Below are 18,068 nucleotides of genomic sequence, written 5' to 3'. Positions count from 1 at the left end.
GAATGTTTTTCTAAAACTAGAATTCATCTATTGTTTGTAAACGGTGGCGCTATAATATTTATTGTTTCAAACAATGTCAAGGTGAATTATGTTGACTTTTATCGTTTTGTTTGTTAAAAAATCGCAAATGTTTATACTTTGAAAACAGATTCAAATTATTCTTAAACTGAAAGAAAAGCTAAAGTTAGTTGTTTTTTTGCAGTAGCAGTTTAGCTTTTGTTGTTAGGCCAAGGACATAAACAACAATATTAAATCTTTTTGATATTTTTTTGAAAAAAAGTTGAAGCAGTCATGAAAATTTATATTTGGGATGCCAACAAAAGGTTATTCATTTTCCAAATGTTTACATTTATTTATGCTTGTATAACTTTATAGTATAACATTTGCTTAGCTGTAATCCTAAAACACATTTTATGTTGAAAAAGGTGTAGTTATAGTTGTTAATAATTACTTTTTATTGCAGTTTTAAATTTAAATTTTTTGTTGTCAACATTTTCCCCAACTCAACTGTAATGAAATAAAGTTGACTAAAAACTGATTAAAATTAGTTTCTTAAACTTTAAAATCATTTAACAATGAGGAGAGCAGATTCGTCAGCGAGCGATTCTTCTCGCGGTCGTTCTCCTCGGCCAGTTTCGTTTCCCAACATGCAACATTCTGCTCGAGGCAGCGGAATGCCGGAGTTGTACGAACAAATGAATAGAGTCAAAATTGCATCAGACAAGAAAACCAAGCGATACAGTTTAACAGATTCTGAAGCTTCAGACATGTCTGCATCTTTGTCGTCCAATAGGTACAAATTTGGAGTAAAGTGCAGACAATGCACGCTGTTTCGACCTGTAACGCCTTATCAGTGCAGCTGGTCAACTGTATGAGCTAATGTAGGGAGTAAAATATTAAAAAAATCCAGGAGGTTAGGTTATAGTGAATATATACATGGTATTGCATACATTTTGACCAACATTTGTTTGCCAAGTATAATTCCATTGCAGTTAGGTGTTTAATTAAGTGATCCATATTTCTAATTTTTTCAAGGCCCAGTGGCTCGAACAGTTCTTTGGCAACTTCATCGAAAGGCCACCATCAGGCAAAACTTCAGCAAATACGAAGCAACCTGGATCAATTTGCTGCAGGAAACAATGTTCAGCAAAGACATGTTAGAGATCTTATGCATGAAATGCACGTCGACAAGGTAAAGAATGTTGCAAATAAGATTTTGCGGTAACAGACACATGACATCAACTAGTGCTAAACTTTATACTGGTGTTGTTTGAATGTAATTTCTAGGTTAATTGGTCGATAAAGGATTATTTATTATAGTCATTATCAAAAGATAGTTTAGTTAGTTTAAAATATAGTTGGTTTATTAGATGATAATCTTTAACCAGAAGAAAACTATTAAACCAGTGCTTTTAACTGGGCTGGGGCTTACTCTTCCCCAAAAGGGGTAAATTTGATATATATGGGCAAATAAAAATATGCAAATTTTGTTTAGAAAGGTGTCAGTTTTAGTATTGAATTTTGCAATGAGTAAAACACACAAAAACGGGTCTGGGAACGTAAGTCTTAACTTGATAGTTTAATGAAAGCCATAAATATTTGATCAGGATACTGCAACAAGAGCGCTACGAGACACTCACAGCGTAGAAGCAGCTCGTGAAAGGGTGATGACCATCCTACGCCGCAAAATGCAACAAGAAGACCAAATTCCCAATTCACCAAACCAAACCTACTATAACATTCAACAACCTGGTAAGTTTTTCATAACTTTGCAGAATATACTAATAAATTATTGTAAATGTGCACACTTTGTTACTGTAACTCATTGGTCATTATATTGATTTAGTGCAGTGGTTCTCAAACTTTTTGATTGTTGGGGCCAAATGGTTGTTTTTTAAGTGTGTAAGAAGCCACACAAAAACAAGACCTCAGAAAATCACTGAAGTTTATTACCTTGAAAGCTAAAACAGCAATCATTGGTGGTTTTCTGAGGTCTGGTGCGAGCTACAAAATAAGTAGTTGGGAGCCGCATGCGGCCCTGAGAGCCGTGGTTGTGAATCACTGATTTAGTGTGTGGCATTGGATAGTTTACTGCTATATATGCAGAACTTCTATTCACTAAAAAAACTAGACCATTGAAACAGGCTTTGAAGATTGAGGTTATCCACACCCAATTTTGTAAACTATTTACAGAAATTCACTTGCAAATGCCGCACCGTTACATGTATGGTTCACATGAGTCGCTTGCTCAGCGAGGCAGTCCAGATGGTGCGAGCAGTCGAGCGGAAAGCCCTCCACTTTCAAACTCAGCGAGACACCATTCTGGTGTGAATCAATACGAGTCAGCGAAAGCTATGCAAGTGCAAAAACAACTGGTAATGGACCAAAACTACAACCAGTATCCACGTCAATTCACATCGAATAAACCAGTGGATATGAGAAAAATGCCCACAACCCTGCCACCAAGTTACCCTGGTGTAACTGCAACCAATCGGCATAGCGGATCTTTTTCACCACAAACTTCTGACGTTGGTTTACCAGGTATGTGATTATGCTGGCTGTCTTAAAATGGCTTGCTAAGCAGGGCAGTGGCATGATCTATTAACTGCTATAAATTCTTACACTGAGCCCGCACGATATTTCTTGAGATTAACTTTGCATTTTTCCGACTATGACACTTCACTGTAAGACACAATTTTATTTACTTTTATGATTTGTGATGTAGGACTAGCATAATCCAAGATTTATATTTTAGTTCACCAAGGTGCCTATCATGTAGTTTCACGAGATGGAGTGCAGGCAAACCAATATAACCAAGAAAGGTACAGCACATCTATCTGTTACAATGTAGTTTTGATTGTTATTGTTACGAAACAACATGCAATGACAGGCTTGAGATGTCAGACTCTGGTGAAATGGGTGTCCGTCAGGGCCACGTACAACAAATGATTGAACGAATGTCGCCAGGTGCCAATCCAACAACTATGTCCCAAGCTAATGGTATGAAAGTGCATGAAGCTGCCAAATCTGGTCTTTCTGAAGTGACAGCACATCAACCAATCATAAAAGGTTCACAATTGCTCTGCATTTAATTCTGCAGAAGTTGTGATATAATTTCTTTGTAATTGTTTTTTTTTATGCATGAGCTTCATATGTGTATGAAAATGAATAATTTGAGCATGTGTGGCTGGCTAGCAGGGCTTTTGGCATTGGCATTAAAAGATTGTGAACATATGTATTCATTTGCCATTCAGTATTACGCTATTACTTTTTGAAGGTCAATTGTGGTAAAACCGGGCGTGTTAAAACAATTGCTACCACATTGTTTGTATCTCTTACATAGGGAGAAAATGCTATTTAGTTTAAGTAAAAATTGCATAATAAACTTTATAAGCAGGAATTACATTAAATAAGCCTATTGTTACCAATAAGTCTTCGATATACATTCTTTCTGTGTCATTTAATTTTTGATAATTCTGTTGATATGCGATGGTAATTTTTTTACATTAACAAACCTTATCAAGCCACCAAGAGCAATCCCACTTAGGTTTGTGTTTGTGGGTTGAAATCCCAACAAACCTACCATAATTTTGCTATGTGTGAATGCTTGATAGGTCACTGTAATTCTGCTTCACACTTCTTGCTGACCTACTGTACAGATGTTTTCACTTCTTCCTTGTCGCAACAGGTTCAAGCGCCAATAGCCCCTTTTTCCCAAGCAACGGCCAATCCAGCCAGGGAAATCACCCAAGGAACCCACCAAGCTACTCAACTGCCCAAAGATTCATGAAAATTTCTCAACAAAACTACAGTAATTGATTTGATTTATCTAATATCTTTCTTGTCTACAAGTTAACAAAATTGACAGAGATATTGCATTTTACCTAATTATGTAATTTTGTCCTAAGTCGAAGAAATGTTTATGCTGTGTGTAGTGTACTTCATAGCTGGAAGTTGGCCCAAACACAAGCATATTTTAAACCCGAATTAGGATTGGAATTCCGAATTAGGACAAAAAAGGTTTATTGTGGTCTAAAAGTGGAAAAATTGAGACTCTGGCCCGATTTTGGTCTGCTTTTGAAAAGCTAATCCAGATCTGAATTGACAAGTGTCACCAGACCTAAAACTGTGACAAACTTGATTTATTATATAATATCATTCTTTATGATAATACATTTATAAGATTTTGATTTAAGCTCTCCAAGTCGATTAACATACACATTTTTTATAGCACCAAGTCCCCCATACATGGAAGGATTAAAACAGCTTCCTGAACCGATGCAAACAGCTTCTGATAAGTGAGTATTACTTCCTATTACCAATATGGCCGGCGTATAGGAAATTATGTTGCTATATCATGGGTGGCTAGGGCTTCGCTTTTACATTACCAAATTTGCTAAAGCTAATGGAGTATCCATCTGAAAAACATGTATTTCTTTATTTTATTTCCTGTGCATTGGTTGCATCTAGATACACATTAAACATGAACGCACTATTCATAGAATTGCTGTAAATGTCTGATAGCTTACATTTGAAATACTTGACAAATTTGTTAGCACATCTAATTTATAAGCAAAAGGAAACCTTTAAACCCGAGGTGTTATTTAGAATGTGTTGTTATTCAGCAGGGGAGCTGACTCTGCATCATCAGCTATCAACAGTGCATTGATGGGAAACATTCATCAGCACACACATGACACATCCCACCCGATGCAATACCACACCTCTGCACCGACCAATACCTACCTGAAACAGAACGCTGATATTCACAACACAAGGAATGGTTATGTAACAGTGTCTGAAAACCCACCAGAAAACTTTGATACTGTTGCAAGACAACCACCACCTTCATATAATCAGGTATTGTTTTATTTTTCGAGTTCCAATAATGTCACATATAAATACTTATGTGTCAAATAGTCAAGTGTAATCAAGTTTATAGAGCTCTTCTGGCAAATGTATTTTATTCCGACGTTTCGACGTCCTATACAGGTCGCCTTCATCAGGGTAAATAACACTGAAAGTGCATAGGACAGTGCACGATAAACAAAGGAAAAAAGAATTAAACACAAGCATGTCACAACGCAATGAAAACGCTGTGCGATAACGAATGATTTGGGCCTCTAATCTTTAAACAGGTGCCTGTAGCACGCTGGAAGCATCATGTCTGTTTTGACTTTCATTGTGTTGACTCGTTGGTGAATATTCCATGACTCTAGAAATATTCTTTTCCTGTAGTTAGGCTCCCAGGCCATGTGTAATGAATGTGTTTTGTAAACAGATTCCAAGACTTACAGCTCCCTCCAGTGGAGTCAAACAAACAATGTCCCCAGTTCAAAGTCAGAATGGTTCGCCCATGGGTAAGTATATGAATATTAAAACAATTTTTTAATACAAATGTGTTTTAATAAAATTTGTTGAATAAATATCAGTTATTGGCCATATTTGTTAGCTCTCAGCTGTTTAATTTCACTCCTTGATTTCTGTATTGAAGAAATTTTAGCCCAGTGGTTCTCAAACTTTTTTTGTTACAACGCCTCTGGAAAAGTTTTCTGGACTTGCGACGCACCAGCAAATAAAGTTAATGAGTAAACTTATTATTAAAGTTGTGTTTATTGATACAACAACAAAAAGCCACGAAACGGAACTATTCTGCAACGCCCTTGGAAAATTGAAATGACGCACAGTTTGAGAACTACTGCTATAGCCAGTATGCTTGTTGTGGATGCTTTCTTTTTTTCCTTACTTTCCGATGGACTGATCCACGATATGCATTTAATTAAACTAGTCCATAGTCTGAGTTGAGAACCACTGCCGTAAAGTTTACAAGGTCACCTTTCCGTCTTTTACACACTTTTCATTTCACTGTTAGGAAAACGGTTGTCACACCAACTATTGTCGACATAAGCTAATACTTCACCTAATCGTGCAGATCAACGTCACCATGGAAACAGTCCACAATATTCCGACCAGCAGTTCCAAGTGAAACCTGTTTCTGTGGCTCATCAACAGCGGAGGTATTAAAATTAAATAAGCTGTTGATGACAGGCATAATGTATAAAGTAATGCTCTTCCAACAGTTTTATCATAAATAATGGGACATCGAAACATCATATATTTATAACAAAACTGCTGGAAGAGCATTAAGGTATCCAAATATCACTAACTATAGGAAAATCTAACAACTTATTTGTAACATTACTTGCCTATTATGAAAGCTTGAAGCCATTATATGATAAGCAAGCTGCAGTCAGTGCACACTGTTTCAACTTATAAGTCATAATTCCAATTGCCTCCTGATATGATGATGCTGTTATGCTTTAATTTCAGCTTTTGCGGTTTTAAATTAACATTTATTGTTCCTCAATGAAAATAAATGTGTTAATGAAATTTGATTTGTTTCTTAGGGACCCTCCACCTTACATCGACCACAACATGCCACCTCAAGCCTCAACGTCTGTGCCTTCCACTAAACTCGTTGTAGACATAAATCAAGCCAAGAAATCTGGCACTAAGCCTCGTGGTGGAGCGCCTAGTCCTTCCTCCACTGTCGCTGATGCCTACATTGAAGCTGTCACAGAAAAGAACGTTATTTTGCGTCACCCCAGAGGCAAAGATTTAGAAAAAGTGAAACAAGCAGCAAAAGTTACAAACAAACGACATTCTGGTTCGTTCTCAGCTGCACCGAGTTCGAAGCAGCCTAATCGTTGGTCGGATAACTCTGTAAAGTCGGATTCTAGCCAGGAACAAGCACCTTCATTTCAAGTTGATCCCTCTGTGGAGAAAACTATTAACACTTCTCCTGTCCCAGTAAGACGAGGTTTAAAAAAGGAAGCCGCTGATCCAAAAACCAGGTTTTTTTTTTTATATTTTTTGACTTGCCAATAGCGTGATAACTTTCTCAAACTGAATCAGGCATGATACAATGTGGGCCAATATATTTACCATATGAAAGCTTCTGCCAAATGCAACATTCTTGTTGGAGTATGAAGCAGTGATTCTCAAACTGCATGCTGCGGCAGATAGAAAACTTTTAGTTTTTAATGTGACATATGCTTGTTCCAGTGTTCTTTAGTTTCAGTTTTAAAAAGTATTTGGAACTTTAGTGCGAAGACCAAAATCAAGGAGTTTTAGTATTGTCAGGCACACTGCATTTGTCATTAAGTCCTAAATTATGAAAATAATACCCAAATAAATGCTTTGTGGCACACTTTGAACCTAGTTTGTCATGATGGATATAAACCTGTTTGCTGACATTAAGCATACCATAGTGCTTGTGATTGGAGTTTAGATGGGTTCGCCGCTGAGCCTTCCTAGCTCAGTTGGTAGAGAAAGACTCCTGTTGCGGTCCCACCGCAGGCTAGATTTTTGTGCCTATGCCTTGCCTTAGGGCAGTGGTTCCCAAACTGTGGCCCAGTACTAGGCCAACAAGACATTTTCAATGGGCCACAGAGCCATTTGAACAGATTCTACTGTTTTGTTATACTGTAGATATTATGCGCTTATAATATTTGCATAGAATTTTGAATCTTGTAGCCAAAATTTAGGAGCATGTATCGCATTAAAAATAAATTGCTAGAAACCATTTCGCCCGTTTTTGAGTTATTTTTTTTGTGCCCAAATTGACAGCACGTGGTGAGCCACGAATCGCTATTAGATAGACATTTGGGCCACAGACCAAAAAAGTTTGGGAACCGCTGCCTTAGGGAATGGTAGGATCGGTATGGCACCTTTAATGGGCCTTGTGTACTGTGATTTATATATGAGTGGGCCGTGATCGCTGATCTGATTTTTGAATTTATGTTTATGTTAACTGTTTGTAGATTATTAAGCAACCAGGAAGGCCCAGACTCTGACTGGGATGACGGCATGAACACCGACCAGGAAGCGAGCGAAGAACCGAAACTTCCTCCATTGACCACTCGGACACGAAGAGTCAAAAAATATTCTCCAGAAGCCTACAAGTTTTACATGGAACAACACATTGAGAATGTTATAAAAGGTTACAAAGCTCGATCAAGCAGAAGATGGCAACTTGAGAAAGAAATGACAAAAGTGAGTTTGTTAGTTTAGGTTTTGGACATTGCTGCTGTAGCATAAGGTGTTTATGTCTAAATATACATATATATGTACAAATATGTGTGTGTGTGTTAATGTTGATATGTGACATAGTGGTCTAAGTATGTGTGTTACATTATGGAATATGTTAGTCACATAATTTGAATGTGGAGGATTTAATTGTAGCTTAAAGTGTTTACATCTGTATACTTGTTTATGTGTTAATGTTGATATGTGACGCAGTGGTATATGTATGTGACACTATGCACATGTAATAATTGTCCACTTGTAAACCATGTTAAATGTGTGTGTACATTATAGAATAAGTTAATTATGGGTCCCCTTCCCTGAAGGGGACACATATTGTTTTTGTCCGTATTTTTTTTTCTTTTCTTTTTTCTGTCTAACGCTGGTTTGTGAGACGCGTTTCGTCAAGAAAGAGTGCTTTAAATTTATTCAAATTTACAGAGATGTTAGTTAATAATTCAAATTTGATCCTCCTGAAGTTTGACCCCGATTGACCCAGCGGTTCACCCACAGGCCCCCAAAACGTAAAAATTTTAAACGCTGGTTTGTGAGACGCGTTTAGTCAAGAATGAATGCTTTAAATTTATTCAAATTTACAGAGATGTTAGTTAATAATCCAAATTTGATCCTCCAGAAGTTTGACCCTGATTGACCCAGCGGTTCACCCACAGGCCCCCAAAACGTAAAATTTTTAAAACAGCTGTACTAACTAAAGTACAGCATCTTGGAGTTTCATGCTTTGTTGTTTGGTGCAATGTAAGGTTTTTCAAAGAATTTTGTATCTTTTTTTCGGATTCACCAATTTTTCACCATTTAAGCCCTGAAATATTCGGGTTTAGTTTTAGGCAAGAAATACAAGCCCTATGGTTCAGAAATTTTTAAAAATTTTAACAATTGTTTAAGCAGGGTATTCGTTTAGTATTTAAAATTTTGCCAGATACCTTTATAACCCATAATATGTTTACGCTATCAGTCAGATATAAGTCCCAAGGGAGGAATTCACTGGTTTACGATTAAGGCGACAGAGCGGGAGTTCCCGGCTTGACGTCCGGACAGACGTTTTACGTGACGGTCGTTTAAGAAATCAGCTGTTCTTTGTACAGCAATGCTGTGTCGTTTATGGAGTTATCACGCGCATTTTCAGTTTTGCCGAAGGTTTTACACCTAAGACGTAATTTAAACTTGATAAACGTACTTCGGTTTCGTTTATGTCAGGCAAAACGTCGTTGATCAACATAAATATGAAAAAATAAAATTAACTTTTTCGAACGCCGTGATAAATGCTCTTTAAATTCTCGTTGTCAGCTTGGCCGTCGCATAACCACTGGTCACTATAGGTCAACTTGTACGCATTACAACACAGTTAAGAATTTTTCGTCATGACGTATCTTCTTTATTTTTGACAAATCAATTCAAGAATTAGTACTAACGTCATGTATAAATTAGGTTAAACGGTGTTGTTGAACACTAAGGACTGCATGCTGTTAAAAAAAGTTTCAAAAGGTCATTAAATGGTCGTTTTTGCTGAACAAAGTTTAGTGAAAAACAAGTTGTTATGTATACCTTTGTAGCAAACGACTTTTTTTATGTAGTGTCTAATGTAACAGTTAGGGCTTTCTAGTAAAACTTGTGTTTAAAAACTGAACTTGAACGACAATATCAAGGTCAAAGCAAGATTAAATTGAAAGTATTTTCCCCGTTCTTTTTTAATTGATTTTTTTGAATTATATGACAATAATGACGCAAAAAGAATACGGACAAAAACATTTAAAGTTAAGTTAATGCTTTGTGAAAAATTTGTCCTTAAGAATCTAAAAATAACCGCAACATAGGTTTACCGTAAATCCGCACAAACACGCGTGTGGGGACCCATTCGTTTTTGCTTGCAAAAACAATCGTATATGTAGATACAATTGTGTATAGTATAGTAAATTGATAAATATCGTATAGAATATATGAAATGGAAGTATATCAGAAAGCCACTTTTCTAGTTGTAAATGTTGATGATGTTATTGTTATTGCATGATGTCACCAAATGGTCAATGGAATTTATGCAAGAGAAAAAAATGACGAATGATTGTGTGCAGATAGCACAAACGTTTTCATTGAGTTGATAAAAAATACTAGAAATTCTCACAGATATTTGCTGCTGCATTATCTAAGGCTAAAGTGTGTTTTATTTTGACAGTACTTTTAGGTCAGGATATAGTAGTGCAACTTAAAGCTACCCTTATGCTTTTTTTGTTTATTTAAGTTAAAAGATGATTTTACATGAAGCATCTGTAACCAGCGTAATCATGTCTATACAACTTTATGTACTCTATTTTATCTTTGTTATGCCACGACAGTTGATTTACAAAGTTGCCTTGTTTTACAGTTCAGTCTACCTGACGATACCAAATCAGAGATGAGAAAAATGTTGTTTAAAAAGGAATCCAACTACATTCGATTAAAACGAGCCAAGATTGATCTTGACATGTTTCAAATGATCAAGAAAATTGGCCATGGAGCTTTTGGCAAGGTTTGTATTGCTTGTTTGTTTTTGCTATACTTGGTGATTTTAATTTATAGATAAAATCCCCCATTGGCTGGACTAAAACTAATGTATGTGAATTTATGTTCAGCAAATAAAAATCTTCATTCATTTGATTTCTCCCCTTAAAATACTTTAACTTAACAGTAATGTCAGTTGAGTGTCTGCAAACAATCGGGAGAAATAGTAGAACACCAAGTGCTTGAACGACCAATTTTTTACATATATTTTTACTTCACAGGTGATGCTGGCAAGAAACAAAACCAGCAATAAACTTTATGCCATCAAGTCCCTGAAAAAGAAAGACGTACTGAGAAGAAACCAGGTATTAATGTATTTATTGCTAATGTGGCCAAAATAATAAACCAACCTTGTTTGCTTGTGCTAAACATTCTATCTTTCTGTTGCAGGTGGCTCACGTGAAAGCTGAAAGAGATATTCTTGCTGAAGCTGACAACGACTGGGTTGTTAAACTCTACTACACCTTTCAGGTATTGTGCTGGTTTATGTTCACCAAACAAAATATATCCACTAAATCATATTGTATACAAAGTAAAGTAAGTCATGTTATAAGTGAGTACTTGATGCTATATAGTAGGAACTTTTTCGTGGATCAATTCTTTGCTGCTTAACGTTCACCAAAAATAATATGTTCGCCAATTCACAAAGTAAATATGGCATGTGAAAAGCCATTAGGTAGGTCATAGTGTAAGCCTCAGCTGAGCATTTGGTGCTGTAGACTGGTTAAAAGTGAGGAATTTTATTTGCGGATCAGCCCTTAGTAGTGATGGGACGAGTACCCGGTACTCGGTATGGAACAATTTCAGTGGTATCGATACTCGTACTCGGTATCGAAATATTTTGGCTCAGTTTTGGATACCAACATGCGAGTACCGAAAGTCGATTTACACCATAAGAATATGAGCAACTTTTGGCCAATATTTGCTTCGGACGGCACAAAATCAGAAAAAAGTTCCACCAGGTTACTTATATTTTTTTCGTTGTCACATGGAGATTACATTTTTTGGCATGTGCGTGTGTGCACGCCTGTAGCCCGACCATGGCAGATAAGTTAGCCCATGATATACAACTAAGTACAACACTACACTCAAGTACTCGGTAATCGTACTCAGTATCGAAGGTGTATACATGTGGTACTCGGTATCTGTACTCGCTTCAAAATCTGGTATCGTCCCATCACTAGTCCTTAGTAAACAATTGTTTGCCGCATAGTACAACTCATCTGTTATCACAATACTAATTTAGTGTGCTGTGTAGAGTTGTTCTCTTAGGGGGTAATAGAAGTCAATGACACCCAAATAGTGTCTTACCTACTCCCACTCTGGTTTACCAACAGTTGTCAATTGTCGTTTAGTCAATGTAAATATAAAGTATAACAAACCACCAACCCTCTAATCCAGTGGTGCGTGAACTGTGGACCACACAGATATGTGAATTTGCTGTTTTTTGTTATAAAATGAGCTGTTATTATCGTTAAGGCGATACAAATATAAATATTTTTAATAATTTGCATCATGTGATCAACCACACATTTTTGGTTTAATGTTTAGTCCAATAGCAACCTTCCAAATCAGTGGTTTTCAAACTTTGCGCCACACAGTTGTTTGAAATTGTTGTCAAATGTGATGAAATAGGCTTTAAAGAAATGTAAATGTTTTTAATACTTAGCACTGTTTGTTGAACCACATACCAATGTTTACTGATTATTTGGTTCGTGAAATAAAAAGGTTGAGGACCACTGTTGATGTTGATTATATATTGACATTAATTTATGTTTTAAAGTAAACAGGATATGGACAAAACTTTTTGAAGTGTGGGTTAATGCTTTCTACTAATTTGTCCTTCGAAAAAAGAATTTAAAATAAAGAATTTGAAAACCTTTTTACCATGACTAATTCGCAGGAACATGTGTGTGGGGACCCATGCGCTTTTGCTTGCAAAAACAATCATGTGTGTAGATCAAATGGTGTGTATATTAAATTGATAAATAGGGTACACACATATAAAAAGGAAATACTGTATATAGGAAGGCTACCTTTCTAGTTTGTTTCATGAAATAAAAAGTGCAGGACCACTGTTCTAGTTGATCATGTATTAACATTGATTTATGTTTCAGGACAAAGAAAACTTGTATTTTGTGATGGACTACATTCCTGGTGGCGACATGATGAGTTTATTGATCAAAAAAGAAATCTTCAACGAAACCCTTGCGCGCTTTTACACAGCTGAGCTCACTCTAGCCCTGGAGAGCGTCCATAAAATGGGATTTATACACAGGTGTGCACAGGCCGTCTCTGAACTCTTGGTGACCTGTAGTTGAAAGAAGTTTGTTTTCTGAAAGTATTGTGTTCCATATTGTGTTTTGGAACATGATACTCCGTTCATAATGACTTACATAATAGATCATACCCTTTATATGTTCATCGTATGCTTTGTTTTAAAATTACTAGTTCCTATATTTGTTGGAATAAACATTGATATTTTCATTTACAATATCTAATTAATGACCAATCATTTAATGACTTGTATGCTAAAAATATTGTTTAAATTGTTCTTTGGATTTTCTTTTAATTTGAAGAAAATTTGGGTAAAAAGTTGAGTATGAATTGTTCTGTGTGGCCCAAAATACACAGAAATAAACAATTCAGTTTTGTTTTCATTTCAGGGACATTAAACCCGATAACATCTTGATCGATCGCGATGGCCACATTAAACTTACTGATTTTGGTTTGTGCACTGGATTTCGATGGACCCATGATTCTAAGTACTACCAAAGAGGTATGCGACATTTTACTGATAATAATAATCCTAGTAAATGTTTCCTTGTTAATGAAATCTCCTTGCAAGAAAAGCAAAGGACTGCAACGATTCCGGATCATTAATTCATGAATGCAGGGAAATACACTGATGATGCTTAAAAATGCCAAATGCATTTCTTTGTGAAAAATAAAAATACAACAACTGATAGTTTTTTTGGAAATTTAAAATAACCCTGTCATGCTTTTATAAACAAACCCAGTTAATCGCAAAATCAGTTTTGCAAAAAATCAGTTGCGACTTTTCTAGCAAAGGTTTGAGGTAGTTATAACGTATAATTGTTAGCTAAAGTTTTAAGTGATTATTGTGCATGAGTTGCAGCAGTAAATTTTTGTGCATCAGTTTATATTGTGCGTAAGTTGAAACATTACTTTCATTGCAATTCGTTATTGATGCTGTTGAGACCTTGCAACAGTCAAGACAATGCAATTGTGCGCAATAATTGAAACAATTAACAAAAGCCCGCACATGATTGCCGGGTGCACTGAAAGTGTTGAGTGCAGTTTTATAAATTTGTCGAAAAACAATTATGCTAAAATTGTTCTCTAAGTGCTGTTTAATAGATTTAAATTAACTGTTTATTGATAAGTTTCCTCATTAACTTTTATTTGCTGGTGCGTCACAAGTCCAGAAAACTTTTCCAGAGGCGTCGCAACAAAAAAAAGTTTGAGAACCACTGGATTATGTTATTAACAAGATTTGTTGGTATTAAAGTTTTTTGGTACAATATTATGTCATTTAGGTTTCCTTTATGAATCTGCGCTCATGCCACATGTTTTCTTTGGTGCAGTTTTTCCCAACCTAATAACATTTAAGCTCCAGCAAATTTTTATGTGCTGTGTCGCCTGTTAATTTCAAGTTTACATAATACAGACGGACACTCCCACCAAGACAGTATGGATTTCAGTGGTGAATGGAGTGGTGTTCCAATTAAAACTCTGGACAGACGAAGAATTGAGGATGCAAATCGACAAGTAGCCAGATCGCTGGTTGGAACGCCCAACTACATAGCACCTGAAGTTTTATTACGAGAAGGTAGAAATTGCAAATTTATTTGTTTCACGAAACTCCGAAAGCCATTTTTTAAGTTTCATCCAATGCTGGGATACAATTTTTTTGTCAGTCGGTTTTATCACAAAAGTCATATTTTTAGACGTTCTGTTAAAAAAAATCCATTGACATTAACCAGTAATGCTAACCGGTTCACTGATCTCATAGAATTTCGTGCTCAACAGTTCTCCAAAACCGGTGCGAACCGGCTGAATCCCACCACTGGTTTCATACACAAACAAATTTTCTCAAAAATAAAAATCACTGATGCATACAGTTAATGGTATGACAACTTAAAGGGTTAACTCAATTTATTCCAACAAGCTATATTCCTTTGAGTAAGCCTTTCTAAAATTTTGATACTTCAGGTTGCAACCATAAAAAAACCCAAACTTCGGGCAAAACTGTTGATAAAAATAATGAAAAATCTGGTCTCAATATTCATGAGAAATGAAATGACTTTGTGACATTTCAGGGTGCACTGAACCATTTTGCGAATCTCTTAATTGTATTCCAGGAAACTTAATATTATTTGTTTAGCATCAATAGACTAGATGCATTTTTTTGAAAGAAAGGCCTCAACGAAGACTTGATATTTCACTAAGAATTCAGTCTGTTTGATTATTTATTTTGTTTGTAGCAGTAATGTTCACTGATGTATTGTTTAGGTTACAACCAGTTATGTGATTGGTGGAGTGTTGGAGTGATCCTCTATGAAATGGTCGTTGGCTGTCCTCCATTCCACTCAAATTCACCTGCCGAAACACAATTAAAGGTATGCTTTAACGTTATATAGGCACGTGTTCAATAAGGCACCTTTTAACCAGGATTTTATACAACACCCTGGTTTTAGCAAAGCTGTCTCATTTACTGATGACCAAAACTTGATTAAAACCTATGAATGTTGGCCATTTTGTTAAACTTGTTACAATATTATTAGTCATCAGGGTCTTGATTTCATGGGAAAAAGTTGCTTCCAACCATGAGTTGGTAGAACTGTAGTGTAAACCAGCTTTGGTTTGCCGAAATCAGCAATTTTAAAAAAGATTTGGTTTTCAGAATTCTTGCCAAATATTTGGTTTCAGTCCGATCCTATACACAACCTCCGTTAATCCGGACCCATTTGGATCAAAAATTGTCCAGATTAGGCAAAGACGTGGATTAACCGATGCTGATTAGTCTTAAAATGTTACAAATCATTTGTACCTTAAGTTTTGTTCGAATTAGGGAACAATCCGGATTAAACGAATCCGGTTTACCGAGATTTTATGAAACCTGCATTGTATTGTTCAAATTACTTTGTCTGGTCTTTATCAAATTTTTTTGTCGCACATCTTCCAAGTAAATTTCTGATAGGCTCAAAGGATTGTGCAAATTTGTGTCGTAAAACATAGAAACCTAGACCTTGTGAGTCAGTGATGTTTATCGTTTCTGTGTCCAGGTAATCAACTTCAAACAACACCTCAAGATTCCGTCCCACGCTCGTCTCCACCCCAGAACCATGGACATCATCATGAGGTTATGCTGTGATCAACATGAACGACTTGGTTCTCAGGGAGGAGCGGCTGATGTGAAGGACCACGATTTCTTTGCAGGGATTAATTGGGGAACTTTGAGACAGATGAAGTCCCCGTTTATTCCAGAGGTTTGTTTTAATGCAAAGTTTGTTATGTTTTGGGGCATTACGATTGCAATGACGAATAGCAGGCTGCTGTCGTGGGTTCGAATCCCACCGCAGGCTAGATTGTAACATGTGCAGCACTCGAAGCAAGTAACGGTGCTTGTGATTCGACTTTCGGCGGATGTGTAACTCAGTTGGTAGAGCGCGAGTCCCGGAATGACTCCTCTCTTGGGTTCGAATCCCACCAAAGGCTAGATTTTTCTAGCCTACGCCTTGCCATGTGGTGTTGAATGCTTTGTGCCCGGCTGATTCGGTATAACGCCTTTAGTGGGCCTGGAGCACTATGATTCCCACCTTACTATATCGGAAAAGAAATGATTGGAGACCTATTTGGTTGGGTATAACGCCTCTCGCATACTCAAGATGCTGTACTTTGTATAAATGGGTCGTTAGTTCGCCGTAAACCTGTGTATTTTAACCCATTCTTTTAGTTTCATTCGGTTTTTTAATACTGTAGCCAGTAAGTTTTTTGATATTTTAACCAAAGTGAAGAGAGAAACGCTTGTGAGTTTGACGCTTGGTGGCGCGTTATGTTTAAGTCGTGAGCGACAAGAGAATTGGTTTTGATACTTCGGGGCGGGTATTAATGATTGCTCGAAAACAGTTACATAATAACATAGGTTTGGAAGTAACTGTAGATTAGGGAATTTACCGGACTTGTCCGGAATTTGGTAGCTAGTAGCTTAAAAAGTTCTTATAGTGGCCAAAATTTCCTTGCTGGGGTGATTCAAGCAAAGGGTCAAATACCTCACCACGTTAACATTTAAAATCGACTGCTTGGTTTCTTTCTTAATTTAGTGTACAAGGAAGTTTGTCTGTGCAGTTTATGTTACACAGTGCTATAAAACCCAAAAATTAGACGCAAGTCTGATTTCGAGAGGGTTATTTCATAAAACTCTCCAGAATTTAGTTCACTCAGATATGGTAACATAGCCGTAAATAAATCGACTTACTTTCACAAACAGATAAAGTTTTCCGAAGACACATCCAACTTCGACCTGCCACCTAGCGGCGAAAACAGCACTCTCAACCTGGGCAAGTGTGCGACTTTGAACAATGGAACACTCAAACTCGGGCCGGGAGAACACGCTTTCTTCGAATTTACTTTCCGACGGTTCTTCGACGAGGACGGTCGTGCGCAGTCATCCGTGCCGCCCGGTTACTACGACGACCTGGAGTCACGTGACACGGAAGCGGGAGGTCATTGTTCCGACTCGTTGTACGTGTGACGTCACAAACCACTGCCCGCTCTGACTTCCGGTTTTAATTATTACCTACACTTGCTGATCCGGGGGCTGGTACCCTTGGCTGATTATATTATTTATCTTAAAAGCCACTTTTATTTTTGCCTTATTTAATGCATAAAATGTAAATTTTACGCTTTTTCTTATTTTCTACGAATTTAAGCGACAGTTACGTCATCGTTCGCGTATTGCCATATATGGGTGGTGACGTAATACTTTTTAAAAATTTCTCTTGTGGCGGAATTTGTTATTTTTGTCAGGTGCCTTTAATATTCGCGTCTTAATCGTTGTGACCGCGGTTACTGAATCACGTTTAAGTAAATTTGACGCGTTAACTATTATTTTTTCCAACTTCTGCACTTGTGATTTTTATGGTGGGTCGTATTTTTCCGTAACATCGTGTTTTTTTGTAACTGTAAGAAAAATTTTTCATCTTTTTTGCCGTGGTGCCTTTTGTCTCTTTTAACAACTGATATATTTTGCCACAGTTAGTTGAAATAAATCGTACTACTATAAATATTCTATTTGAATAAGCTACTGATACTGCTGTTAAGTCGAAATACAGTAAACCCCGGTTAAACTGGATTCGGTTAATCCGGATCTTCGCCCAATTGCGACAAAACTTGAGGTACAATTG

The 18,068-nt window shown here is 36.7% G+C and overlaps 1 protein-coding gene across 3 annotated transcripts; it reads left to right on the top strand.

The window, feature by feature from the left end:
• The first annotated feature begins 468 nt into the window (after positions 1–468).
• Positions 469–17,948, top strand: LOC145232487 (uncharacterized). 3 transcript variants are annotated; one of them, XM_080097117.1, is made up of 22 exons: positions 469–793; positions 1,036–1,192; positions 1,608–1,752; positions 2,194–2,541; positions 2,756–2,822; positions 2,891–3,000; positions 3,689–3,811; positions 4,232–4,298; positions 4,626–4,860; positions 5,282–5,360; positions 5,933–6,017; positions 6,408–6,854; positions 7,824–8,055; positions 10,463–10,606; positions 10,860–10,943; positions 11,029–11,109; positions 12,756–12,916; positions 13,305–13,417; positions 14,330–14,491; positions 15,175–15,281; positions 15,948–16,151; positions 17,153–17,948. In XM_080097117.1, exons 1-22 carry the CDS (start codon positions 576–578, stop codon positions 17,414–17,416), a joined length of 3,633 nt encoding a protein of 1,210 aa, XP_079953243.1. In that variant the 5' UTR covers positions 469–575; the 3' UTR covers positions 17,417–17,948. The 3 variants fall into 3 exon arrangements, with proteins under 3 accessions (XP_079953243.1, XP_079953242.1, XP_079953241.1); XM_080097116.1 differs by having other exon boundaries at positions 2,891–3,069; positions 4,629–4,860; XM_080097115.1 differs by having other exon boundaries at positions 2,891–3,069.
• The last annotated feature ends 120 nt before the right edge of the window (positions 17,949–18,068 follow it).

This window comes from Phallusia mammillata, chromosome 6 (genome assembly GCF_965637545.1).
Source record: "Phallusia mammillata chromosome 6, kaPhaMamm4.hap1.1, whole genome shotgun sequence".
Taxonomy (NCBI): Eukaryota; Metazoa; Chordata; class Ascidiacea; order Phlebobranchia; family Ascidiidae; genus Phallusia; species Phallusia mammillata.
This window is presented reverse-complemented; position numbering and strand designations above follow the sequence as displayed.